General features: G+C 39.8%; 1 protein-coding gene across 1 annotated transcript; it reads right to left on the reverse strand.

The window, feature by feature from the left end:
* Positions 1-14,443: 14,443 nt before the first annotated feature.
* LOC105233231 (uncharacterized) lies at positions 14,444-16,225 on the reverse strand. The gene has a single exon (XM_011215239.2). The coding sequence runs from the start codon at positions 16,223-16,225 to the stop codon at positions 14,444-14,446; it is 1,782 nt and encodes a 593-aa protein (XP_011213541.2).
* Positions 16,226-27,789: the final 11,564 nt, after the last annotated feature.

Below are 27,789 nucleotides of genomic sequence, written 5' to 3' on the forward strand. Positions count from 1 at the left end.
ACAAAAACGAAAGAAATATGGGCCGCGTATGGATTTTGTAGCACAACAACGAGAGTAGCGCTGCAGAAAATCACACAAAAAGGGATCGCACAGAAAAAAAACGCTATTTAAAGGACACGAAAGTTATGCGAGCACAGAGCAGATATGAATATGAAAAGAGCGGGCAAGAGACATTGTGGGAATATGGAGTGAAAGCAGTGACAGAAGCAGATGTCCCCCACACAATCGGAAATTTGTGTATATAATTATGGTGATATGCATATATGTATGTATTTATACCCTCAACAGGGTATATTATGCTTACCATGATGTTTGTAACAACCATAAGGAAATGTCGGCGATACTGGAAAGTACATACTTGTATAAATGATCAGTTTAACGAGCTCCGTCGTTTCAGCCATGTCCGTAGTTCTGCCTATTAGCTAAATATATGCAATTCCATCCCTCAGTTTGTGAGATAACGTTTTGAAATTTTGCACACAACGTTTTCTGTCCAAGAAATAGTTCATTTGTAGGAACTGCCTTCATCTCAACACTATAGCATATAACTGTCATATAAACTGATCGAACCAAAGAAAGTCTTTGTATGAAAAACTTTTGTATTTAACGAGATATCACCACGAAATTTGGCATAGATTATTTTCCCAGACAATGGCGTTATCTGCGAAGAAATTGTTAAGATCGAACTACCATAGTATACAACTGTCATATAAACTGATCGATCAAAATCGGGCTCTTGTATGGTAGAACTTTTTACTCGTGAAGGGTATTATAACTTGGTGCAACCGAACAAAACGTTTTTTCTTCTTTATATATATATGTATGTATGTGCGCATATTACTAAGTCGAAGACAAACAGACATTTTTAAAATGCCTTCGTACAAAAGTGAGTTGCTCGGTTACCGACTAAAAATGTCAATGGTTCACCCGAGCTTTTCGCTTTTTCCTACATCTATCATCATATCTGTATTATCATCTATAGTTATGCGCTTTGTTTATTTAACTTTTCCAACCGCACCGATGAATGATAACCGAAATGAGTAATTCATATAATTATGATCTCAATTTCAATGCGATTTGTGTCTCTCGGTCAGACAGCTGGTCGACTGGGCGTATGAATGGCAGTTAGCTTACGATGCGATTTCGTTGCGATAATCAAAGTAGCGGCACGAACCCCGTCAATTGTGCGAAGCTTCGGCCGGCAGCAGAGTGTGCTGAACGAAATGTAATGAAAGGCAAAACTAAATTGTTGAGGCAACAAAAAGAAATTAACACAGATTATCTATCGTCTCGCTCTCGTGCATAATCCAAGTCATCATTGGCTGGCTGGCTGACTAACTTAACTACACGCTGGACACAGATGGACGATTGCGCTTCACTACTCTTGTGTTGCTGTGACAAGTGGGCCGCGATGCGAGCGTGTGGCGAACTGAAGTGGCAAGGCTGTTGATGTGGCGATTTGCTGATACGATTGTCAGCGGCAACTGCGCACTCCGACCACCATAAATGATATGTAAGTTGTTGTTTTTGGCCTTCAAGTGCACGCAAAGCAGTTTAGCAGCAGCAGCAGGCGGAAATTTCCTCTTGCCTTGTCAGTTGTGGTTGAGTTGCAGCTTTTTGGCGCAGCTTTGCTTAGTTTTCAACGTCGCTTGACTTTTTCCGTTAGCGACCACTTGATTGGTTGCGTTCTCTGGTTGATAAGATTTTTTGAGACTCTCAACTTTTGTTTGATAGAATCTTTCCATTCAAAACTCTTGTAAACGACTTTATTTAGCATTTTTGAAGCATGTGGCATAAGCAGGAACTCATTTTGACAATTTGTTTTAAGAGATTCCCAAAATTCAATATTTCGGTTTTTGTTTGTGGCATTGTTGATCATTTTTCCAAAACGTCCACAGTAGATAACAGAAAGAGAAGTAGTCGTCATCGCGTATTTTTTCTTTATAAAAGTAAGGAGCCGCGAAATGGATCACCCTTCAGTATCTTGAAGCAGGAAATACGATATATAAAAATAATCATCGGTTTTATAAATACAGGGTTTCTCCGGAAAGAAATAGGACTGATTTTTTTCCGCCGCGACTGTATTTCAGAGCGGCTGGACAGTTGTCTCCGAGCACCTGGACAGTCAGGATAAAGATTTTCGCGGGACGTGTTTCTATGAGTGGTGTAAGCCGAAAATACAGCGTTCCGTAGAGCAGAGCTACGCGATTAAATTCTGTGTGAAACCCGGTAAATCTGCGACAGAGACCTTTGATATGATTAGACAGGCTTACCCAGATGTCGCTTTAGTAAGAAGTGGTGTGTTTCGGTGGCACCAGACCTTCTTGGAGGGCCGCGAAGAGGTCACTGATGAAGACCGGAAGAATAAGCAAATGCAAAGGGAAAACGATGTTCATCGTCTTTTTTGACATCAAAGGCGTCGTCCACCATGGGTTTTTTCCTCCTTTTGAGTGGAAGTCCTCGAGAGACACAAACGAAGGGTCAATCGGGTCCGACAAGACATCGCAGCCGATTGGAAGTTGCACCACGACAACGTCCCGGCTCACACCGCGTTTCTTGTGAACAGTTTTCAAACCAAGGCCGAAATCCCAACGCTTTCGCAGCCGCCTTACAGCCCAGATGTGGCCCCCCGGAATTTTTTTGTTTCCTTGCCTGAAAAGGCCGGTGAAGCCAAGAATTTTGAGACGACAGAGGGGATCCAAGCAGCATACACCGCGGCTCTCAAGGGTACTCCGGTGAATGGTTTCCGTGACGCCTTCAATGCTTGGAAATCGCGCTGGCAACGCTGAATTTTTTTAAATCAACTCAGTCCTATTACTTTCCGGACAAACCCTGTAAGAAGTAAGTGAAAATAAAGAATTTGTGTTTGAATATTTGGCATTTTTAATTGTTTGGCGGTTTGTCTCTTAAGCTTCGTTCTTCGAAACATTTGGATCATCGAGTTGGTTGCTATTGACTTTCAGTTCCGTATCAAAGATTTATAATCAGAAAAGGCCAGCACTGTTTTTGGTTTTTTTGGAGTCATCTTTTATAAACTCATTCAGATTGATAGCTTCTCATGTTCTACTAAATTTGATACCATTATCTCGATGTAGTTTTACTTCCGCTATAAAAAAAAATCGAAATGTCAACAGATTAAAAGTGAAAACACAAAATCGCCTTCCACTGTGGACAATCAAGCCAAAAGCAACCGCAAAGTGTGAGTTTGTCAAAAACAAAAAAAAGCCAGTAAAGTCTCGCGCCTTCTCTTCTCATTTGAGAGCCTATTTTCGTTAACAATTGACATTTGTGTCAGATGACAAATAAATATCGCACAACCGCAAAGCAGAACAAGAACAAAACCAAATGCGCATATGAAATATGGCCAGAAGATGAGGCGCAATGAAGCAAATGAATAAAATCAAAGAGCGATCAACAAGCGTTGATAAGCGATGCCAGCGCTGCCAGACGTGCAGGAGCAGACAGTAGCAGCAACGATTTGTATATTCACGCGTGTGGATGTGTGTATATGTGGCACGTCTACATATGTTTATTGTGTGACGTTTTTGTTTTCGAACACCAAACCAAAACGGCTGCTTCCTGTAAAACGCATCCGGACGTTTGTTGGACTGGAATCGAATGTGCACCTTTTGTCGTTCGATCGCTTGTATATACATATGTATGTATGTATGTGTGATGTACAAATCACGGCAATGCAACAAACATTGCATTTGGTGTTCATCATGATAGCTGCAACAGCAGCAACAACAACAAGCACAACGGCGTTGTCCAATATTTCTCGAACATGATATCGATAAATCGTCATTCGTACAGATACATAGACATATATACATATGTATCTGCTTGCATAAATTTGTATATACCCATCACAGGGTACGTGACATGATTTGTTGCAGCAGCGAACGCTATGCATCCAGTGTTGCAGCGCGCCGCATGCCCCTCCTTGGACGGCTGGCAGCCATAGCTAGACAAGCGAGGCAGCAGCACAGCTCAGAGCAGCGCAGCGAGGCATAATTATTTCATTATTCTCATTTGTTCCATTGGCATGAATCTGCTTACGACTGCGTCATCAATCGATTATCACTTGGCGGTCATCTTAATTGTGTGGCACGCAGCCTCCCGATATTTACGTCCATTTGCTCATGTCTCTATATTTGTATATGTCTATCGCTGCGATTGTTTTTGCATTGTTTGTGCGACGCTCTGGCCATTTGTCAGAACGTTTGAGTGCGCCACTGTGTGTTTGTTATTGTTGTTGTTGTTGTATGTCTTATGTCGCTCTGCTGATGTGCATTGTGGCTGCTGCCAATTTTAATGTCACATTGCCACCATAGTTGCCTCCTTGGCTTTATTGCTCATGTGTGGCAAGTAATAGCAGGCAAACAAACCCATATTTAAACAAACATATAGGAATACTTATAAAGGGTGATTTTTTAAGAGCTTGATAACTTTTTTAAAAAAAAAAACGCATAAAATTTGCAAAATCTCATCGGTTCTTTATTTGAAACGTTAGATTGGTTCATGACATTTACTTTTTGAAGATAATTTCATTTAAATGTTGACCGCGGCTGCGTCTTAGGTGGTCCATTCGGAAAGTCCAATTTTGGGCAACTTTTTCGAGCATTTCGGCCGGAATAGCCCGAATTTCTTCGGAAATGTTGTCTTCCAAAGCTGGAATAGTTGCTGGCTTATTTCTGTAGACTTTAGACTTGACGTAGCCCCACAAAAAATAGTCTAAAGGCGTTAAATAGCATGATCTTGGTGGCCAACTTACGGGTCCATTTCTTGAGATGAATTGTTGTCCGAAGTTTTCCCTCAAAATGGCCATAGAATCGCGAGCTGTGTGGCATGTAGCGCCATCTTGTTGAAACCACATGTCAACCAAGTTCAGTTCTTCCATTTTTGGCAACAAAAAGTTTGTTAGCATCGAACGATAGCGATCGCCATTCACCGTAACGTTGCGTCCAACAGCATCTTTGAAAAAATACGGTCCAATGATTCCACCAGCGTACAAACCACACCAAACAGTGCATTTTTCGGGATGCATGGGCAGTTCTTGAACGGCTTCTGGTTGCTCTTCACCCCAAATGCGGCAATTTTGCTTATTTACGTAGCCATTCAACCAGAAATGAGCCTCATCGCTGAACAAAATTTGTCGATAAACACATTTCGAACCGAACACTGATTTTGGTAATAAAATTCAATGATTTGCAAGCGTTGCTCGTTAGTAAGTCTATTCATGATGAAATGTCAAAGCATACTGAGCATCTTTCTCTTTGACACCATGTCTGAAATCCCACGTGATCTGTCAAATACTAATGCATGAAAATCCTAACCTCAAAAAAATCACCCGTTACATAGACGCACACACAAACTTATATTTACATCTGCAGAGATATCGTCGTCTTGCTTCATGCATTCCTGCAACACTCTTCATCCTTGAGTTGATTACACAGAGATTTGCTGTTGATTAAAATGTGATTTATTGCTCTCTTTATATGCCGTTAAAGAATAGAAAAATTAAGCTGACTGGAAGAATGCCTTCCTTGCTGTCCGTTTATGTCCGTAGCACTAATAATAACAAATGTCTGTCGATTATATATTCTAAGCGTGCCATTATGTATGTATGTATGTATGTATGTATGTATATTTGAGAGTGTTTTTGTGAATTCAATTAGTCTTCGAGGAATATTTACACTCCACATTGATGTACATATATAATATATACTATGTATGTACATACTTACGATACGAAATACCCATCTGCTTTCTGCAGAAAGTGTCGTTTGTTCCTGGAAATTTTCATTTGATGAAATCGCATGGAGTAAAAATTTCGTGAATTGGGCTGAGCAACAACTTGAAAATGATCCGGATTTTCAACGAAAAATCATCTTCAGCGATGAGGCTTATTTCTGGCTGAAAGGCTTCGTCAATAAGCAAAATACGCGTTATTGATCAGGCAGCACTCCACACGTAGTCCTTGAGTCTCTATTTCATCCCGCTAAAAATACGGATTGATACTGTGAATGGGAATCGCTACCGCTCAATGATAACCGAATAATTTTGGTCCGAATTGGTTGATATGGACTTGGACAATATGTGGTTCCAACAAGATGGCACCACAAGACACACAGCAAATGTCACAATCGATTTATTGAAAACAAAGTTTGGTGAAGGTGTTATCTCGCGAAATGACCCAGTCAATCGGCCGCCTCTGTTGTGCAATTTGACGCCAATCGACTATTTTCTGCGGGGCTACGTCAAGTCTACGAGGTATGACAATTAGGTAATGAGACTGATTCCATAAAAACCGTATATTTGGAAATTATTCTACAACTCTGCCATCCCCTTCAAAGTTGTCCCCTTGGGCAGCGATTCCAGCGCGTTTTCCATGCTTCGTAACAATTCTAGAAAGCCTCGACTGGGATGGCCGCGAGTACCCTCGTCACGGCCGCCTGGAAGTCCGTAATCGACTCAAAAAGGGTCCCTTTGACCACCGATTTTGTTTTAGGAAATAAAAAAAGTCACACGGTGACATGTCGGGCGAATAAGGCGGCTGTTGCAACACGGCGATCTCTTTAGAGGCCAAATGCTGAGGGCGGTGTGGCACGGCACGTTGTCGTGATGAAAGATCCAGTTACGAGCGATGTCTGGCCTTGTAGCCTTGATTCTCAGTTTTCCCCAGTGGAACGAATTCTTTGTGGACGATTCCACGGCTATCAAAAAATACAATAATCATCGTTTTCACCTTCGACTTGCTCATGCGAGCTTTTTTCGGGCGGAGGGCGCGCGGAGACAACCATTGTGAGGTTTGGCGTTTGGTTTCCACGACTAAGAGCACTATCACCATACATTCTTACAATTTTAGCGTACGTTTCCGAAGCTGTTTCGTCCAATCTGGCGCAAAATTTCATCGCGACGCGTTGCTCTTGATTTCGTTTTTCCATTTTCGTGACGAGCACTTCAAACACATGTCTACTCAACTTGACGCAGCAGGCGAACTAAACAAGCTAGAGCGATGGTACATATATCAATGGAGAGGAGGTGGATCCCGGAAAGAGAAAATTTCAAGGTCAAAGGTTTACCACAAGCGCAGCAATAAAATCAGTCTCATTACTTAATTGTCAAACCTCGTATGGCCTATGCCAACAAGCCAGCGACGTTTGATGAACTTCGTACGAATATCGAACATGAAATTGCAGCAGTTTTGGCCGATTTATGCCTAATTAATTTTTTGTTTCTATTTGAAGAAAAGTGCCGCAGAGTCGTATCGATCGCTTGCAGAGGCATATGTATAGTGATCATGCTCTATCAGTAGCAACATGATACTTTAAGTCAAAAGCAATTGACAGCCATGTTAAATTTTGCACAACAAGCAATTTCAGCCCGTTTGAAAGCTATGAGAAAGATACAAAACAGTGGAAAATGGCAGCCACGTGAATTGAATAAAAGATTAATGTGAAATTTTGGTTCAAAAACACGAAAGAAAATCAGCTCATTTCGGTAAGAAGGCAGATCGATTCGGTAAGAGGGCTCTGTGTTTGGTGGAATCAGGAGTGTGTGGTACATCGTGAGCTTTTAAAACATGGTAAAACAGTTAATACTAATCCCTACAGAAAACAAATGATCAATTGAATTGCTTTGATCAAAAAACGACCAGAATACACGTTAAAGTAATTTTGTTAGACGACAATGCATCTGCACACAAAGCAAAATCGGTTCGGCTGGGAGCTGCTATCTCACTTGCCGTATTCACCGGACTTGGCCCCTTCCGATTACCATTTATTTTCATCGATGGGATACTCATTGAGCAGCACTTTGCTTCCTACGCAGTAGTTGAAAATTGGGTGTCTGATGGGTTTGTTTCAAAAGGCGAAAATTTATTAGGACATGGTATTCACGTTGTCAAGCAAAACTTTGCGACGTATACTGGACATGCTCGCTTATACACAACAAGTTAACTAAAACGAGTTAATTATGGATTATAAAAGATGTTGAGATCTTCTGCAATCTCTCTGATGCCAATACAAGGAATCTCCAATACTTCTTCTCTACCTTTTTCGATGCACTTTTCTTTTTAAGGAATTCTTGACTGCTTTGTGGTACTCAGGTATTTGTATTCAGCGGTTCCGTAATTCCATTGGAAACATACAATTTCAATTCAATTCATCATTCATTTTTTTCCGTCGCCAGACAGACAGTTCGTGTCGTTACCCAACATGTGAAAAAACCATCACTAATTTACATAAGGAGATCAAACTTCACACGAACATAAAAAAGTCGTGCCAAACTGGGATAAAGTTTGCTCTTGATTCGGTTGGAGCGCCCAGAAGATGGAAGTTAGTCACCAGACCATTTTAAACCATCTGCAGAAGGCTGGATACTCAAAAAAGGTTGATGTTTGGGTGCCGCATGATTTGAAGCAAAAAAAACTGGAAAAAATCAGCACCTACGATATGCTACTGAAACGGAATGAACTCGACCCATTTTTGAAGCGGATGGTGACTGGCGACGAAAAATGGATCACATACGACAATATCAAGTGAAAACGGGCGAGGTCGAAAGCCGGTGAATCGTCCCAAACACTGGCTAAGCCGGGATGGGCGGCAAGGAAGGTTTTGCTGTGTGTTTGGTGGGATTGGAAGGAAATCATCCACTATGAGCTGCTCCCATATGGCCAGACGCTTAATTCTACCATCTACTGCGAACAACTGGACCGCTTGAAGCAGGTGATCGACCAGAAGCGTCCAGAACTGGCCAACAGAAAGGGTGTAGTGTTCCACCAAGACAACGCTAGACCACATACTTCGTTGATGACTCATCAGAAGCTACGGGAGCTCTGATGGGAGGTTATATCGCATCCACCATATAGCCCGGATATAGCACCAAGGGATTACCACCTGTTCTTGTCCATGGCGAACGCCCTTGCTGGTGTAAAGTTGAACTCAAAAGAGGCTTGTGAAAAGTGGCTGTCGCAGTTCTTCGCAAATAAGGATGAGGGCTTCTACGAGGGAGGTATTCTGATGTTACCGTCTAGATGGAAACAGATCAACGAACGAAACGGCGCATATCTGAACTAAATCCCATCACTGTAACACTTTTTATAAAGCATTGAATAAAGAGCAAAAAGGCGGAAGGGAAACATTTGATAACCTAACATAAGCTGTCTTAGATTGGTAATTTCTCTGCTCTCTTGTCAAGAAAAATTTACTACAAAGCGATGGAGTTAAATTGAAGCAGGAGAGTATGGGAATACCTCACTAAAGTGTTGTAACTTCTATCGTCTTTGTGCCCAACTTTTGTATTGCATATTTTAGCTCACTTTTACTATTCGAGGAGGTTCAAACCCCAATAGATCTATAACATATATTTTGAAGAATAAATTAAGAATTTATAATTATGAAGAAAGTCTTAATATTTTTGTCTCATTCTAGTGTTAAATTTATTAGTTAAAATTCAATGAAAAACAAAATTGTCGTGTTTTTCATTGAAAGTTACATACATATATTTTCAGATTAATAGACAAGCATACATCAATTACTCTCCACTTTCGTTCAACCTTTTATACTATTTTTATAGATTAAGTATAATCAGAGGACGTCGGTATATTGGGTGTATTGTGTTTACCAACATCCTTGACATTTGAAACTCCACGCTTAGATGACAAATTCAGCTGGACTTTCCGTTTGTGTTCCAGCATTCACAAAGTAGCACAATTTGCGGCGCGTCATATGAAGAATTTGTGGCTTTTCTTATCATATTTTATCTTTACACACACACACAAAATTCTAAACATGTGTATTTATATAAATTTTTTTTGGAAACCCCAAGGAGATGCAAAAGGTGTTAACTTTCAGGCGACTAATCTGCAAAAACGAGTTTTTTATTGTTGTCATTTTCGCTTATCAAAATGTAAAAATCGCAAAATAACGAAAGAGCGAGCAAGCCGAAAAAGAAATCAGCACACTTTATGCACACATACACACAAAGCCACACAAACTCAGGCATATGCATTTTTTTCGCTGGAACTGCATAGAAATCGAGCTGATTTTCGACCAGATATGAGTGCATATTAACAGAATTCGAAAGATAAAAGGAAATGTTGAGCAGCAGAGTGGAAGAGTGGCAGAGTGACCGACCGCAACATTTGTAAACAGTCGAGAAACATGTGTGCTGTATTTAGTTATGAGATCGGAGATCGTAGATCTGTGTGGTTTGATAATTCAAATTTGTAGTTTGTTGTTCTTTGGTGTGATACTGACATATGTATGTATGTATGTATGTACATATATAAAACAAATATTTCTTATAGTTTTTTGGGTGCGCTCATTTGTTGTTGTTGGATCTATTTTTAAGTTCTTTTTTAAGTATACCTCTGAGCTAACTATTCGAGCAGCCTTTTCCCTTGCCACATTGCCTAGCCCTCAAATGCTTGCACTTATGTTACTCCACGCTAAGGTCTACTTAAAGTCTAGAAAAAAAGAAAAATAAGCAGTAAATTGAAAAAAAAAAACAGTTGCATCCAATTAAATTAAATTTTTATATCAGATAAGCTACTGTGATAAAACAAAAAATCAGAGAAACTCAACAAATAAATGCTTCCAATTCAAATATAAAAAGGCACATAAACAAACAGTGCTCGTAGATTATCTGAAAACTGATAAGATCCGTTGGCAGCGCTTCAAGAGTTAGAAATTGACTTGGTATTTCTTCGCCTTTTACTTCGTTATTGCTCCTTCAACGGTGGAGTTAAGTGGAGCGCAAGACTGATGGCTGTCGTTTTCCAGTTTGAGCATTTAAGTTATTTATGGCTGTTGTTGTTACATATATTGTATAGTATATTTGCGCTCATGTATTACAAATTGTTTTCTAGCTGCTGCTGACCAACTCTCTAAAATATTTTTATAGAAAAACAACGCTTCCGAGGCGCTGGCGTTGAAACCACAGCCTTTCCATGCATTTTGTAGTTTCATTTTCCTAGCAAGTTTTCCAGCTTGTTAGGCTTAAAGTGCACCCTCATTTTCTCCCTCTAAGCTAAAAACAAGCCTCCTTTGTGCCACTTGCTTGTGATGGCTTAGCAATATACTTTGTGTTTCGTTAATTGCTAAATTGCTTTTGACTGTTTTATTCGGAAGAAATGCCAGTCATTTTGGTTTTTTAGTTAACACAATTTTCTATTATTCTCTATTAACTTGTCAGAACTTATTTGCCTAGTTTTTTATATTTTTATTGTTGATTATTAGTTGCTGGCGCCATATGTAGTTTTTCCTTAACAAATGTGCTGTTCATCGCTTCATTTGTCTTTAAAGAATTATTTGGAAAATAGCTGCTCAGTCTTCAGTCAATTCTTAACTCAACTTATGGTCAACATAATCGGCCTACTGAGCGTACTATTCGCAGCACCATCACCCATCTTGAGAGCCATCATTCATTATTGGATAAAGTTCGACTAAACAAGCATTAGGTGAAGAAAGCTACTATAGGGTGATTTTTTAAGAGCTTGATAACTTTTTTAAAAAAAAAAACGCATAAAATTTGCAAAATCTCATCGGTTCTTTATTTGAAACGTTAGATTGGTTCATGACATTTACTTTTTGAAGATAATTTCATTTAAATGTTGACCGCGGCTGCGTCTTAGGTGGTCCATTCGGAAAGTCCAATTTTGGGCAACTTTTTCGAGCATTTCGGCCGGAATAGCCCGAATTTCTTCGGAAATGTTGTCTTCCAAAGCTGGAATAGTTGCTGGCTTATTTCTGTAGACTTTAGACTTGACGTAGCCCCACAAAAAATAGTCTAAAGGCGTTAAATCGCATGATCTTGGTGGCCAACTTACGGGTCCATTTCTTGAGATGAATTGTTGTCCGAAGTTTTCCCTCAAAATGGCCATAGAATCGCGAGCTGTGTGGCATGTAGCGCCATCTTGTTGAAACCACATGTCAACCAAGTTCAGTTCTTCCATTTTTGGCAACAAAAAGTTTGTTAGCATCGAACGATAGCGATCGCCATTCACCGTAACGTTGCGTCCAACAGCATCTTTGAAAAAATACGGTCCAATGATTCCACCAGCGTACAAACCACACCAAACAGTGCATTTTTCGGGATGCATGGGCAGTTCTTGAACGGCTTCTGGTTGCTCTTCACCCCAAATGCGGCAATTTTGCTTATTTGCGTAGCCATTCAACCAGAAATGAGCCTCATCGTTGAACAAAACACGCGCGCGAAACACATTTCGAACCGAACACTGATTTTGGTAATAAAATTCAATGATTTGCAAGCGTTGCTCGTTAGTAAGTCTATTCATGATGAAATGTCAAAGCATACTGAGCATCTTTCTCTTTGACACCATGTCTGAAATCCCACGTGATCTGTCAAATACTAATGCATGAAAATCCTAACCTCAAAAAAATCACCCGTTACTACTCGTATGCTCTGTAGCAACATGTTGCCGGACTATAAAAAGGCTCCGAGATAAGACAAAGTATATGAATGAAATTGAGCGTCACTAGGAAGAGGCCTATTAGACGAGCCTAAGAAACAACAAGAACGTGTTCAAGGAAAAGCTGCTGAAAATATATTACAAAAAGTTTTCTTTAGATTGGAAACGAGTCAGTGTTTCCTAATCGTCTTGTGTACCAGCGCTATGACCAGATATTCACCATGCGCCAAATCTTGGAAAAGGCCCGGGAAAAGATAATCAACATACACCACATCTTCGTCGATTACTATTTGCAGCACGAAAAGAAGCTGTCTTTATGCCGCGATGTCTGAATTTGGTATCTCTGTAAAACTAATACGGCTGTGTATACTGACGTTAAGCACTACCAAAAGCTCCGTCAGGATTGGAAAGGATCCCTCCCACCCGTTCGACACCAAACGAGGTTCCACACAAGGCGACTCCTTATCGTGCGACTTCTTCAATCTACTCCTGGAGAAAATAATACGAGCTGCAGATCTGAATAGAGAGGGTACAATCTTCTGCAAGCGTGTACAACTGATGGCGTACACCGCTGATGTTGATATCATTGGCCTCAACAACCGCACCGTTAGTTCTGCTTTCTTCAAACTAGATAAGGAAGCGAAGCACATGGGTCTGATGGTGAGCGAGGACCAGACGATGTGTCTCCTGTAATCAAACAAACAGCGACGCACTCGGGACTAGGCTCCTACGTCACTGTTGGCAGTCATAACTTCGAAATTGTAGATAATTTCTTCTATCTTGGAACTAGTATTAACACCAACAGCAACGTAAGCTTTAAAACGCTACCCACAATAGCTCTTGCCAACAGGTTCTACTTCGAACTGAGTAGGCAATTGAGAAAAAAATGTCCCCTCTCGACGAGTATATTCTAAATTCTATAAATTCCTCATCATATCCGTCCTGTTATATGGTGCAGGGCATGGACGATGACAACAACTGATAAGTCGACGTTACGAGTTTTCGAGAGAGAGGTTCTGCGGAAGATTTATGGTCCTTTGCGCATTGGCTATGGCAAATATTGTATTCGGTGGAACGATGAGCTGTATGAGATATACGACGCCATTGACATAGTTCAGCGAATTAAGAGACAGTGGTTATGCTGGCTGGATCATGTCCTTCGAATGGATGAAAGCACTCCAGCTCTGAGAGTATTTGACGCATTACCCGAGGAAGAGAAAGATCTCCACCATTGGAAAGATCACGTGGAGAAGGACCTGGCTACACTTGGAATCTTCAATTGCAAACAGCGAAAAGGAAGAACGACTGGCGGGCAGTTGTAAGCGATGTCTACTCCAAATTGCAAGAACGCTTGGACGAAGCGTCTGAGAATTACGCGGCCATGATGTAAGATACACGGCAAAGTCGCGAAAAAGGTTGGTCTTGTGCTGGGAATGGACAACTGGCGTAATCTCGCACGGGATACAGGCAGCTGACCGAGTTTTGTGTTCTCGGCCCAGACCGAGCCAAAAACTCACAAACATTTGGATATCAAGCAGATAGTGTTTGATGATGATTTAAGCTCTGTTTTCGGACAGAGTTTGCTATGATTAAAAGAACAATACCAAAGTACCTTATTTTAGGCTTGTCATTTATTTACGTTATTCAAACTGAATGATTATCGGTCAAATCACGTCAAGTGATCCCTGAAAATTTCGCAAAATGGTAGTTTATAAAATACTAATTTTACAATTTTATCGTGCTCTAAAATTCAACCTTCAATAACATTAACAAAAATATGAATTTTGACGAAATATTTATATCACGGGGTATACGTCTGGTCCCTGGTAATTTTCAAAATCGGTGATTTTGCGAAATCTACGGGGACGACTTGATGTGGTTTGACCCTTATACTTTTTACAGATGATGACTTACGAGCCATTTTAATTGATTTATATTATCACCTTTACTTCTCTTAAAACTAGAAGTGCGGAACTCTTAAAGCGGCTATTAATTATAACTTCCAAATCAACGTTTTTTCTCTCTTGGAATCCACTTTCGCCAGCGTACACTAACCAATTCGATCGCAAATATGATAAAAGCCAGCGTCCAAGCAAAGCCAAAGAAGGGCCACATGAAAGAAAAATATGCCATATCAAGCGGTTGTTCGAGTACATGATCGCCGCGTGAAAAACTTTTAATCACACCAAAGCGCACCGCCTCCAAATATGTCATGTAAATCAAATGTTCTTGCAAACCATGATCCACAATGCGTGTAAGAAACAGATCCAGAGACTCTTTGAAGATCGAATTTCGCTGCAGATGGAAGCAGTGGAATAAATTCGGCTTCAAACAGATGCCTGTCATACGAAAAATCGGTTGCATCAGCTTGCGCATTTGCAGTTTGAACAAATGCCAGGAAAATACGTCAATCGGGTAAGCGTAACTGGTGTTAAAGCCTAGTTGCAGTTCGCGCAACTTCTCGGGAGAGTCGATAATCTCCAGAGATCGCTCTATTTGCGCACATACCTCCTCACACCACATACGGACATAAGCGTAGTACCGTTTAGAAAAGAGAACTTTGTGGCCATCTACGTCCAAATCATGCCAACTCCGCGGATTGCGTACCATTGCCGGCTTCGTCAAAAACGTATTTAGATGGGCCGTAAAGTCTGTGTAAAGGCATAAGGTGCACACGGCCGATACACAGATTATCAAACGCAACGTGACCAAGTGATGCACTACGCCGAAATTCGCCGATAAATAATTGGGTTCGAGCAGTGCGGCGAAAAAGTTTCTGTGAGATCGCCGGCCGACGAGCATGTATTGCAAATGTCTACATAAACAGAACAGCATAACGGACGACGAGTAACTGAGTAGCCAAAATATCAGATGTCGCCAGTTGCCATAGATGATGAGAAAACTCCAAAAGAAATGATGTCTCACAATCGGCGCCATAATGTGCAAGCTGCTAACACCAAAAGGTATTGACGCCTCATCGAAATTTTTTGCAAGTTCAATGAACTTGCGACTCGTCGGTATATCGAGCTGGTTGCTGGCCATGAGTTCGTCTATATTGGCGGCAAACGCGACGTCATTGAGTAATACCGCTATTGGATAAGTGAGCGTGGCATTGAGGTAGTTTGCATACATCTCCATAAGCTGTTGCACATATCCACCAATCTTCACCTGACCATCGAGCTCATACGTGAATGACCATGGAAATATTTGATCGGGTACCGTGCGTATACCGTAACCTTGTAGGTCTAACATGCGTCGTGGAAACACCGCCATACCGTTAGTACCAAATAATTTCACCTCCAATTCGAAACTCGGAAATATGCTATAACTGTAGAATAACTTTGTTTCGGGAAAATCGTCAAAGATTAGGACTACATTGAGTAATTTTTCCGCCTCGCAATAGCGGAAAACTTGCCGCAAATACGTTTCCACTGTTTCGTCTGTTAGACGCTCAGCGCTGCTGAGTATTATACGTTTCTGTCGCATGCGTTCGAGTGTCGTGGCGAGTGTCGGTAGTACCGTCTTAAAATCTGTGAGCTGTGCGACGATAAGCATATCCCTATTAAACCTGCTTGAGATTTCTTGGTTGGTTTTATTGACAGTTTGCATTATAACGGGTTTCCTAAAGTGTTCAGTAGCAGCGCGTAAGAATAAATTCAGTACTTCACTATTCCTTGGCTCACCGTAGAACAAGCAACTCTCAAAGTATTCCTCGGCGTTTACTGCTGCCAGAAAGTCCTTGTAGCTTTGTAGGTTGCGATTTTGAGTATTCTTTGCCAGAATTGACATTTCAATCAAGCCTATATGAAACAGCGCAAAAGTTGTCAAGATCAATACTATTTGCCGAGCGGTCTCCATTTTATGAGATGTTGCGGACTGCAATGCTTTACTTCTAATTTTACTTTGCGTAGTGCATACAATACAATGTTTATCCGTTTTATTTATTAGTGAAGTAACTTACTTGCCATACTTTTAAAATAATTATCGCACAATAATTATTCCGCTATTATTGTTTGATGCCATTTCAATTGTATGAAATTAGAATTATCTTAGATGATGAATTTAAATTACCATAATTTGTTACTTCGTCATAAACGTATGAATAGTTTTGGAGCGCTCAATATAGCGCGTCTCTCCTCTGTTTCGTAAAATAAAGTTAATGTTCAAGGCATTAATTTTAAAGCCAATTACTTGTCTCTCTCGCTCTTAATGTAATTAGCTGTATGTCGCTTGATAGAATTGTTTTGAATTGCGAGCTCAGGAAATAATCAATGGTTCTTAGAGTAGAAACTAAAAAAAAAAAGATTTAGCGAATAGGAACCAGATTTTGTGGTTACCAGTGCTTTGACATCTTCTTAGTATATTTATTTTCAAAATCGGAACTATATTTAACTTTTTTATGCGACTTTAAAGTATACCACTCGATCACAAGAAGAACTTTATACCTACTGTTAGCTTCATGATTCTAGTACTACAGACTAAAAAGTTATGCAAACTAACGGAATTCTAGCCTCCTAAATTAATCAATATAAATGTTGTGAGTATAAGGATAATTTTGATTAAAAATCTTAACCCGATTACCTATAGAAACTCTTCAGTCGGAAAATAATAGGACTGATTTTCTTTCGCCGCGACTGTACTTCGCACCGCTTGGATTCGGTAGAGGGCGTTCCTAGTTAACGAACGAGCGGCTGGTCACTTGTCTCCGAGCACCTGGAGAGTCAGGACAAACATTTTGTTTCTGTGAGTGGTGTATGCCGAAAATGCAGCGTGCGTTAAAGCAGAGGTACGCGATTAAATTCTGTGTGAAACTCTGTAAATCTGCGATAGAGACGTTTGATATGATCAAGCAGGCAACACAGATGTTGCTTTAGTAAGAAGTGGTGTGTTTCGACCTTTTTGGAGAGCCGAGAATAGGTTACTCATGAAGACCAGAAGAATTTACAAATCCAAAGTGAAAACGACGCTCATTGTCTTTTTTGACATCAAAGGCATCGTCCACCATGAATTTGTTACTCCTGGACGAACCGCTAACGCCAAGTTTTACGTGAAAGTCCGCAAGAGACTCAAACGAAAGATCAATCGGATCCGACAAGACATCGCAGCCGATTGGAAGTTCCACCACGGCAACGCCCTGGCTCACACCGCCTTTCTTGTGAACAGCAACATAACCAAGGCCGGCATCCCAACACTTCGGCAGTCGCCTACAGCTCAGATGTGGCCCCCGGACTTTGTTGTTTCCTTGTCTGAAAAGGCCTATGAAAGGTAGGAGTTTTGAGACGACAGAGGGGATCCAAGGAGCATGCACGACGGCTCTCAAGACTATTTCGTAAAATGCCATCAGCTGCCAAGACTATCGTGTTTGTATTTTGAGAAGCGCATGGAATAATTTTTATTGATCTTACCTTCAAAAAGAAAGGACAGTAAATAGCGGATATTACGTATCATCGTTGGTCCGTTTGAAGGACGAAAACCGGCCGCATTTGAAGAAAAAGAAAGTGTTGTTTCACTAAGATGATATTCTTCGTCACAAGTCGGTGGAAATGCATGAATTAAGCTTCGAATTGCTTTCGCATTATGCGTACTCTTCCTAGATGTCACCCCCTGCGACTATTTCCTGTTCTCCAATCTCAAAAGAATGCTCGTTGAGAAGAAATTTTCGTCGAACAAAGAGATGATCGCCGAAACTGAGGTCTATTTTGAGGCAGAGGACACATCGTACTACAAAAATGATAACGAGTTGAAACGTCGCTACAATCAGTGATCACCCTTGTATGGAACCATATTGTATAAAGAAATATGTTTTTTGTAAAAAAAAATGTGTTTTACTGTAGTAGGTATCTGTATAATACAGTAATAAATCTGATAAATAATTAAAATTTTATTTCATTTTCGAAATCACAATTCCAACAATTTTTTGAGGAATCAAAATGGAACGAAACCAACAGCGCTATAACCAATCTAAGGAAAAAATTGAAGGTGATGAAGGTAAAACAAATATGTTTCAATATCTGAGAATAACACCACATGTCATTGCAACCACAACAAAAGCAACAAATAATCACATTTGCGTTGGAAAAAATTCAAAATCAAACAAAAGGCCGAGCCATTATTTGTTGTGACGCAACACCCGGTCGTTCGGATCACATGCAATATTCACACACCTACAAACAACAACAAGAGCATATACTTACATAATATGAATAAATGCATATAAAAATGTCCGCAGACAACTGACAACAAATAACAAATTACACAATGTTGCCATAAACACAAAGGACGAACGGCGCGGCCCGCCAGCGACAAGGAAGCGCACAATAAACTCAATGACATTTCGATGGAAATTCAACAAAGCAACAAAAAAGCAAGCAGACTCAAATATTCCACATACATATGTATATTTGATTGTGATTTGCTTGTTCGTTGTTTGGTGTCGGCGGCGAGCATGTCTTGGCTACCGCAAACCCATTGGCGAGATAGGCGTGCGAGCGTTGCCCGTCCGACACTGGATTTGTCGGTGCTGTGCTGAGCTATGGCGTCACCGACGCCTGTGGGCAAAACCGTGGGCGAACCACCCGCTGATCGAATCAAACGGCAATTGGCACAACCAACAACAATACGAAGGGCGGTGAAAGAATGGGAAAGAATGAGAAAAAGGACAATCGAAAGGTTTGACAGGATCATCGCATGATTGCAGGGTAAAAATACCGTGTGCGCCTAATTGCGGCAGTACGCAAACGCACACACACACACACACGTGTATTCGTAAGTACTAATATGGTTTGTGCCGCAAAAAAGTGTCCTTCGTTGTGGTGTACAAACAGAGTGACGCCTACGACAGAAGGACAAATGTGTGTGTAAGCATGTATGTGTGTATTTAACAAACTGCCGGCTGTTGTTGAGCAGTCAAAGCGGGTGGCCCCATTATTTACTGTGCCAATTGAATTTGTCTATTGAGTTATTAAGCTCACGGCAGGCAGTAATCTGTAGTATTTGTGGATATATTCAAGTGAGTATAGCGAAATCTTTCAGGTGAGAAGTAGAGTGCCGAATTGATTGATGAAATGTTTCGGAAGAAAGTATTAAAAGGAAAAGAAATTGTTTGATGAAAATCGTAAGTAGAAATCGATTGAGTTGCTGCAAATCACATGATGTGAAGGGTACTGCTGAATGGGAAGAGCCCGAGGCTTGTGCAAATCAATATTTAAGCGTGGTTTGTTATTATTAGAGACTGAGAATATTGCAGAGTTGACGGTGCCGGCCGGTTAAAAATCCAAATTCGTTCAGATAACGTAGATTCGACTGCCATGGCGGCTATGGTTTAACTGAGCATTGCGGTTGCTGAAGTTTTTTATGAAACAGTTTCATTTCATTTCCATATTGGATATCTCGAAAGTAAAATAACCCGACTAAACGAATAACCAAAGTCATATTAGCTCTAATATGTTAAATTTTCTTCAAAAATTAAACACAAATCTTAATATCCCGATTTTTTTTCTCTTAGTAACATGTATCCAGTTTGTATGAAAGCTATATGCTATAGTAATCCGATCTGAACAATTTTTTCGGAGATTATGTTATTACCTTAAGCAGTAATCTATGTCAAATTTCGTGAAGATACCACGTCAAATGCGAAAGTTTTCCATACAAACCCTTGATTCCGATCGTTCGGTTTGTATGGCAGCTATATGCTATAGTGAGCCGATCTGAACAATTTCTTCGGATATTACATTGTTGCCTTAGAAAATAATCTATACCAAATTTCGTGAATATATCTTGTCAAATGTGAAAGTTTTCCATACAAGAACTTGATACCGATCGTTCAGTTTGTATGGCAGCTATATGTTATAGTGGTCCGATATCGGCAGTTCCGACAAATGAGCAGATCCTTGAAGAGAAAATGACATTAGCAAATTTTCAAAACGATATCTTTAAAATTGAGGGACTAGTTCGTATATATACAGACAGACGGACATGGCTAAATCGACTCAGCTCAACATACTGATCACTTCTATATATACTTTATAGGATCTCCTACGCTTCCTTCTGGGTGTTACAAACTTCGTGACAAACTTAATATACCCTGTTCAGGGTATAAAAATATGAATGATTTTAAGGTAATCCCTTTGTTGTTCCCCACAGATCCTTTTTCCTTCGGCTCATGAATGCCTATGTATACTAGGACCTGTCTTTGAGGAATCGGTTAAGCTGGAATTATATTCATGTTCGCTTTTACATCCTCCCGTTCCTCCCATAATTGTAACGTGTTCGATTTTTCTAGAAACATATTCAATTGACCGCAATTTGGAGTCTGGCTCTAGGCCAAATATTCTTCAATGACAGTGATGCAAAATATAGTAGTCGTCAAAATAATGTCATTAGTTATGAATACATGGACTACTTCTACAACAATATTTGAAACAGCTCATAAATCTGGCTCGTGTTCTTAATATTTATAACTTTCATAATACGCGAAAACTCTGCCCGAATACGACATGATGAAATGATAAACCTAACTCAGGAGAAATGTCAAAATATGCCATCGTTTGCTGTCCCTCGTATCTAGCATTGTATAATATTTCCAAATTGTTACTAAAGAGTACGAACTGCCAAACATTTTCGAATCGTTTACTTAATAAATGGTGTTCTGATTGGATATTTGCAATGTTTCGACACACCTGGCAATAAATAATCACTAACAGAATGATTATTTTCCGGAGCTAATTAATATTGAAGTTACTTTCACTTCTAACGGGGTTTTCAATAGGAATGCTGCCAAGATAGATCGATAGAGACAGCAAACGACGTTAACCTTCAGTCAGCTTTGCCATTTCATCATGGAAAGATATATGATCCAACAACGAGTCGAAATCATTAAAATTTACTATCGAAATTTGGAGTCAGTGGCCGCAACTTTAAGACGTCCAATTTATGGTCGTCCTAGTCAACGTGTCAGATCAACAATTGAGCGTCTTGTGGAATAATTAGAATATACAGACACATTACAAAATGTTCCCGTGCCAGTGAGACAAAAAAGTGCCGATAGTGTCGAAAATATTGCCGCTAGCGCATCAATTGAGGAAGACCCAAATCAGTCTCTCACACGTTGTTCTCAAGCGTTGGGCATCTCTGTGACGTCGTTGTGGCGAATTTTGCGAAAAGATCCTGTCCTATATCCTTATAAGATCAAATTGAAGCAATAACTGAAACCGCTTGACCACCAAAGTTTGTATATTCGGCTGAGGAAAGACTTGAAAGAAACCGCCAAAAAATATAAGTAGTGTTTATGGTGCATGCGCAAATGAGGTTTTGACCATTATGTTTTATATTTTTAATGTCAAAGATGCCGATAAAATAATGGAAAATAAAGAGTCCGTCTATGAAGTAAGCAGTCTTCCGATTGCCCTGCTAGAAAGCTGAAAATTGCAAAAAATCAAAAAAGGCTGAATATAAAGAGAAGCACGAAGTATGGATGCCACACGAGTTAATAGAAAAAACTTCATGAAACAAGTTAAGATGGCGCAAACGGCGGCCAAAGCAAGATTGAAGGTCAGGGAACTTTTCCAGAGTGTATCAACGAGGAAGTACGCTTCGCTACGGCACTCTTACTTCGGGACGCAATTGAACTTATCTGATCAATGAATCAATCTCAGAAGAGTTTTGGGCAATAGAAATGGAATTATGTTCCCTCGGGAAATAGCTAGTTCACACAAAGCGATAGTAATCGCTAGGACGCTCCGGGAGCTTAGTTATCAGGTTCTTATGCATTTATTTTATAATCCGCAACTGGCACAATTGTTAACCAACTGTTCCTGTCTATGGCGAATGATTTTACGTCAAGAAAAGCGTGTGAAATCGACTTGTTTTTCTTCTTTACTGACGTAAACATCGCTTACGCGGTAATAGACGAGTTAACAACTGCGCGCAAGTCTTTTATTTTTTCCGCTATTTGGCGCCAATTCATGATACCAAGTGCTGCTAGGTCCTTCTCCACTGTATATTGCATACAGCTCATTGTTCCATAGACTGTGGTATTCGCCGTTGCCAATGTACAAAGAACCATAAATATTCTGCAGAATATTTCTCTCGAAAACTCGTAATTTCGACTCATCAGCTGTTTTCATCGTCCATGCCTCTGCACCATATAGCAGGACGGGCTTACGCCAGCACCTCTACACTCTTATAGAAGATTGTGCATTCTCTATTTAACTCTGCTACTCGTAATATTTTCTCCAGCAATAGGTTGAAGAAGTCACAAAATAGGGAGTTTCCTTGTCTGAAACCTTGTTTGGTATCGACGGCTCGGAGAGGTCCTTCCCGATCATGACGGAGCTTTTGGTGTTGCTCAACGTCAGCTTATACTGCCGTATTGGCTTTGTCCAGTCATTTAATCTTAAATTAGGTAAGAATCTCGGAATTCGATATAGCCATTTATATGTCTGTAAATACTTGTATATTGACACCCTAAAGTTGTCTCAAAATCTACATATGGTGGGGTATACCTACATATAAATGGGTATATCGAATTCCGAGGTGAACTTACTATAACGACTGGACTATAAAGGCAGTTTCTTTTTGTGCTTGTAAAGGCGGGTTTAAAATCGACGAAGAGGTGGTGGTGATCGATTTCCTAGACCTTTTATAGCAGATTTGTAGTAAGTTTACAGTTATTGAAAATTAATTTTTTTTTTCATTAAAATGATTATTTCTTAAATACAGTTTCATGCTCGAGACTCATGATGATAGAACACCAAGGACGTTAGGTGCTCACACGCACACTCTAACACTAACACACAGTTTCAGTGCTTATTAGATTGCTGTGCAGCTATTTTTCCCACAATCTACGCCCATAAAGTGCTACCAAAATTAATTATTTATCACAAGCGATGCGAGTGCTATATCTCCGACCGATTTTCAATCAACAAGCGTGCATGTCGGTGATAGCGTTTAATAATTGATTTCACGCTATCGCCAAGCGTGTCGGTATGTAGGCAGCTACTGAAATGCTCGAAATTGATGAAACGATCAGCAAACAACAAATCAACAACAAACTGATAGACGCACACAGACGCACTCATTTGGTGGTATAAGTTCAGAGGTACAGTGTTGTTGTTGTTGCTCAATTTTCTACAACGAGTGCCATCAGCATTGAATACAATAACAATTTAACGCTCGAAAACGACAAGAGACTTGACGATAACAATTATTATTTGTTCTTCACCTTATCACCCCCTCGACCGCCACCCCTTCCACTATTTTGCTGTAAGCTGTGATTCGATTTCAATTTTGATTTCCTGTGGCGGCAGTATTCGATTAGAAATTTTTACCACCACCCAGAAGGAGAAGAAGAAGAAAACTTTGTGGCGGTATGTTTGGCAATTACACACACACATGCACATTCCACATAAGAGTTTTTATCAGCGCTGGCTATCAGCAGTCAAATGCTAGATGAATACATAGCCTTGTTGGTGTTGTTGTTGTCCGAACTATCAGTTGTCTGCACAAATTGCTGACAGAAGGTGTTCGAAACTTTTTTGTGTAAGTATGAGTGTATGTATGTGTGTGTGTTGTTGCCTGATTGCGTTGCAGAATCTAATCAAGTAATTTAGAAATTATTTTTTGGTAGCCGAAAAAAATCTAATCAGTTGAATTGCATGTTGTCATATCTGACGGTATTTAACTGATTTGATTTCTTCCACAATTAATTTTAAACACTTGAAACCGTACACTTGGCTTGTTATTATTTCACACATACATACATACATGTCTACTTTTTGTTTCAATAATTTTGGCCATGCGATAAGCACCGAAAGCCCTTCAGCCAAACACGCCTATTTCGAATGCACTGATTTGTTGTTTTTGTGTTTTTAGATTTGTTCGACACAAGCACTAGCCTTTTGCGCAATCAGTGAAACTCCTCGAAAATAAAGATATTTTTAGTTATTTGTGAATTTTTTAGCTTTCATATCGCGATTTCATATCTATCAGCCATCTGACGCATTATTCTCGAATAAATCGACATCGACTTAAGTATTCTTATTATCATTTTGTTGAAGGCGCTAATTGCATACAACTTTTGAAGGTGTTGCTATAATGGAATGATTTGTGCGGAAATGTGGTCCTCGAGGTGTGCTGTGATAGATTACACGCGTTTTGTTTGTAGCATTCTGATATTACACATTTGGTATGAATCTTAAAATACGCTGTGCAGGGTATAAAAAACGCAGATCCACAACCAATTATTCTTAAAGGAACTATTTTTCCCACACACAACAACGCAGATCATAGATATTTTTGTCTCGTGATTTCAAAACGTTCAACGGCAGAGCGAAACTCATCGGCAGACTATAAGGTCTATAAGTTAAGGTCTTATATACAGTTAGAATATTCAATATTTTATTTTCTTAATGTACACATATTAAAGAATACACAAGCAAAATTTCATATCGTGTCGGTGAATATTTTCGAAGTTATAAGCAAATTTATAAAGGCGTTTCAGATTTTAACGCGTTTTTCTCAAAATGGTGTTTTCAAAGTCGGTGACCAACATTACTCAAAAACAACGGAGCCGATTTGTCTCAAATTTTAACACGAGCTTCTGAACCGATAAACATTTTATGGTTGAAATTTTGGTCAAAATCGATTTTTTAAAGATATAAGATATCATTTGTATGCATATTTTTGGATCAATAAATTTAAAAGTTTTCTTAGAAAAAAATTTGGAAAATTCGCTTTTTTCGGCCTTCTAACAGTATATAACCCCTTAAGAGGATGAGGACCTTAGCAAAAAAAGAACAATTTTCTCCCTTAGATTATCTCAAATACAAAACCGCAAAAGATTTGGCTTCCCCTTAAAAGTAGTTTTCTATTTAAAATGCAGAAAGTTTAAAAAAATCAAAATTACCTTCCAAAAGCTATCACCTTCAAAGCAGTCCCCTTGGGCAGCTATACAGTGATTCCAGCGCGTTTTCCATGCTTCGTAACATTTTTAGAACGCTTCCACTGGGATGTCCGCGAGTACTCTTGTCACGGCCGCCTGGATGTCCGTAATCGACTCAAAATGGGTCCCTTTGACCACCGATTTTGTTTTAGGAAACAAAAAAGTCACAGGGTGACATGTTGGGCGAATAAGGTGGCTGTTGCAACACGCGATCCCTTTAGAGGCCAAATACTGGGACACGCTGGTGAAGGATCCAGTTACGAGCGATGTCTGCGCGCACCCTGTTGACTCGTTTTCGCAATCTTTCCAGTACTTGGCAATAGTAGACTTCACAGTTTTCTCCGGTGGAACGAATTCTTTGTGGACGATTCCACGGCTATCAAAAAAGGCAATAATCATCGTTTTCACCTTCGACTTGCTCATGCGAGCTTTTTTCGGGCGGGGGGCGCGCGGAGACAACCATTGTGAGCTTTGGTGTTTGGTTTCCGGGTCGTATTGGAAAAACCAGCTCTCATCGCCTGTAATAACTCGATCAAGCAGCGTGGGATTGTTTTCCACTTGTTCCAAACAGTCTTCTGCGACGGTCGAATGATGCTGCTTTTGCTCCTTTTTTTCCATTTTCGTGACGAGCACTACAAACACACGTCTACTCAATTTGACGCAGCAGGCGAACTGAACAAGCTAGAGTGATGGTACATATATCAATGCAGAGGGGAGGGATGCCGGAAAAATAGAAAGGGACTTTCAAGGTCACTGGTTTACCACAAGCGCGGAACTAAAATCAGTCTCATTACTTAATTGTCAAACCTCGTATTTAAGAAGGTCGTGGGAAAATTTGAAATCGTTTTTTGAGAAAAATACTTAAAAAGTTTTGGACCTCGATTATACGAGTTTAAAAAATTCTTACAAATAAGCTCATATCTCCGAAATACTTTCTCTTCGAAGGCCCTAGGGTTCGCAGAAAAATATTGAAATACTTAATTGAGTAAGTGTTTTTTTTTCATATTTTCCGGTGGTCCAATTTTTGGATTCTTTTTGAAAGTAAACCCTATCAAGATCATTGAAACAATAATAGACAAACCACGCATATGCAGTCGTGTAGATCGATTAAGAGGTTACGTGGGTTGAAGGGTTTAAAAAACTCGATTTTTTTATTGTTTTATTAAATTCTACAACACTTCTAGAATATTCTCCTAAAATTTGAAGTTGGTCCATGTAATAATTTCGGAGATACAGTTTTGAGAACTTGTGTGCTCGAGACCAGCTAGGTTAAGTGCGCCGTCTTTGAACGAAACTGTGATTTTGAAAACGACGGGTCGCAAGAGTTCTCGAGAGCTGCTCTACCAATCCTCATGAAAATTTACACAGGTCTTTGAGATGAAATTCTTAAGGACTTGGATGAAGGATTTTTTTCGATTACAACTATTTAAAAAAATGTGAAATTTTCACTGCAATTATAATGTTTTTGTAAAAAACCGCCAAAAATCCAATTTTCATTTTTTTTCCTTCGTGAAAGTTCTAAGTTAAGGTTTTAACTAAAACATTTATTTTTATCACTTTAGACGATACTGTAAGGATAACTCCTGCCAATGGGGGTCACCGGAAATTACCAAGTTTAAAATATTTTTTTTCCAAAAATTTCAGAATTTCCTTGTTAAAAGTGTATGTTTGTAACAATGAAAAATTATAAGAAAATATTTAATTTTTTATATCAGCAAACCCCCTTGTAACCCTATAATTTCGCCAAAACTTGGAGAGTGGTGGAACGAACAAACAAATATTAGCAGCCCAAGGACTGTTATAATGAAAGGATATAAAATGGCAAGTAGTCTCTATTTTTTCTTCTATGGCTATGAATGAATGAAGTTGAGGAATGCACCGCGACCTTTGGTCTATTGTGCCCTCTCCTAACTCACATTGACTCGCTTAGCCCCAGCGCATTAATGAAGTCCAATAGACTGGCGGGTGCTAGCGAGGCAATGCGATCCCTATCCGGAAACAGCATTCCAAGGGCCTTAGCCCTGCGTCTGCAGACTGCTGTGCAGTCGATCAGCAGGTGCTCCGGGGTTTCAGGCTCCCTGTCGCAGAACCGGTTCTATGGCTAACTTTGTGTTGATTTGGTGGAAACATTTTTGGGCAAAAGATTTTTGACAAAATGACGGCTTCCCATAAGTGAATCTAAGAAAATCAAAATTATTATTAAAAATATTAAATATTAATCGTTTGTAGTTTTCAAGTTGATCGAGCCAGCCGTTTCGGAAAAATTTTCTTAACCGACTCGCATTCGTGTTGAGAGAAAGTTTTTTATAGTTTTCTATTCTCAAACAAATAAACGTGCGTATAACACTTTAATCATAAAAAAGTGTCGAATCGAAGCCATTTTCAGAGTCTTTGAAACATCGAAATGTATGAG

This window comes from Bactrocera dorsalis, chromosome 2, assembly GCF_023373825.1.
Source record: "Bactrocera dorsalis isolate Fly_Bdor chromosome 2, ASM2337382v1, whole genome shotgun sequence".
Lineage (NCBI taxonomy): Eukaryota > Metazoa > Arthropoda > Insecta > Diptera > Tephritidae > Bactrocera > Bactrocera dorsalis.

Coding starts and splice junctions, on each gene's coding strand:
- LOC105233231 (XM_011215239.2), bottom strand. CDS start 16,225: ATGTCAATTCTGGCAAAGAATACTCAAAATCGCAACCTACAAAGCTAC.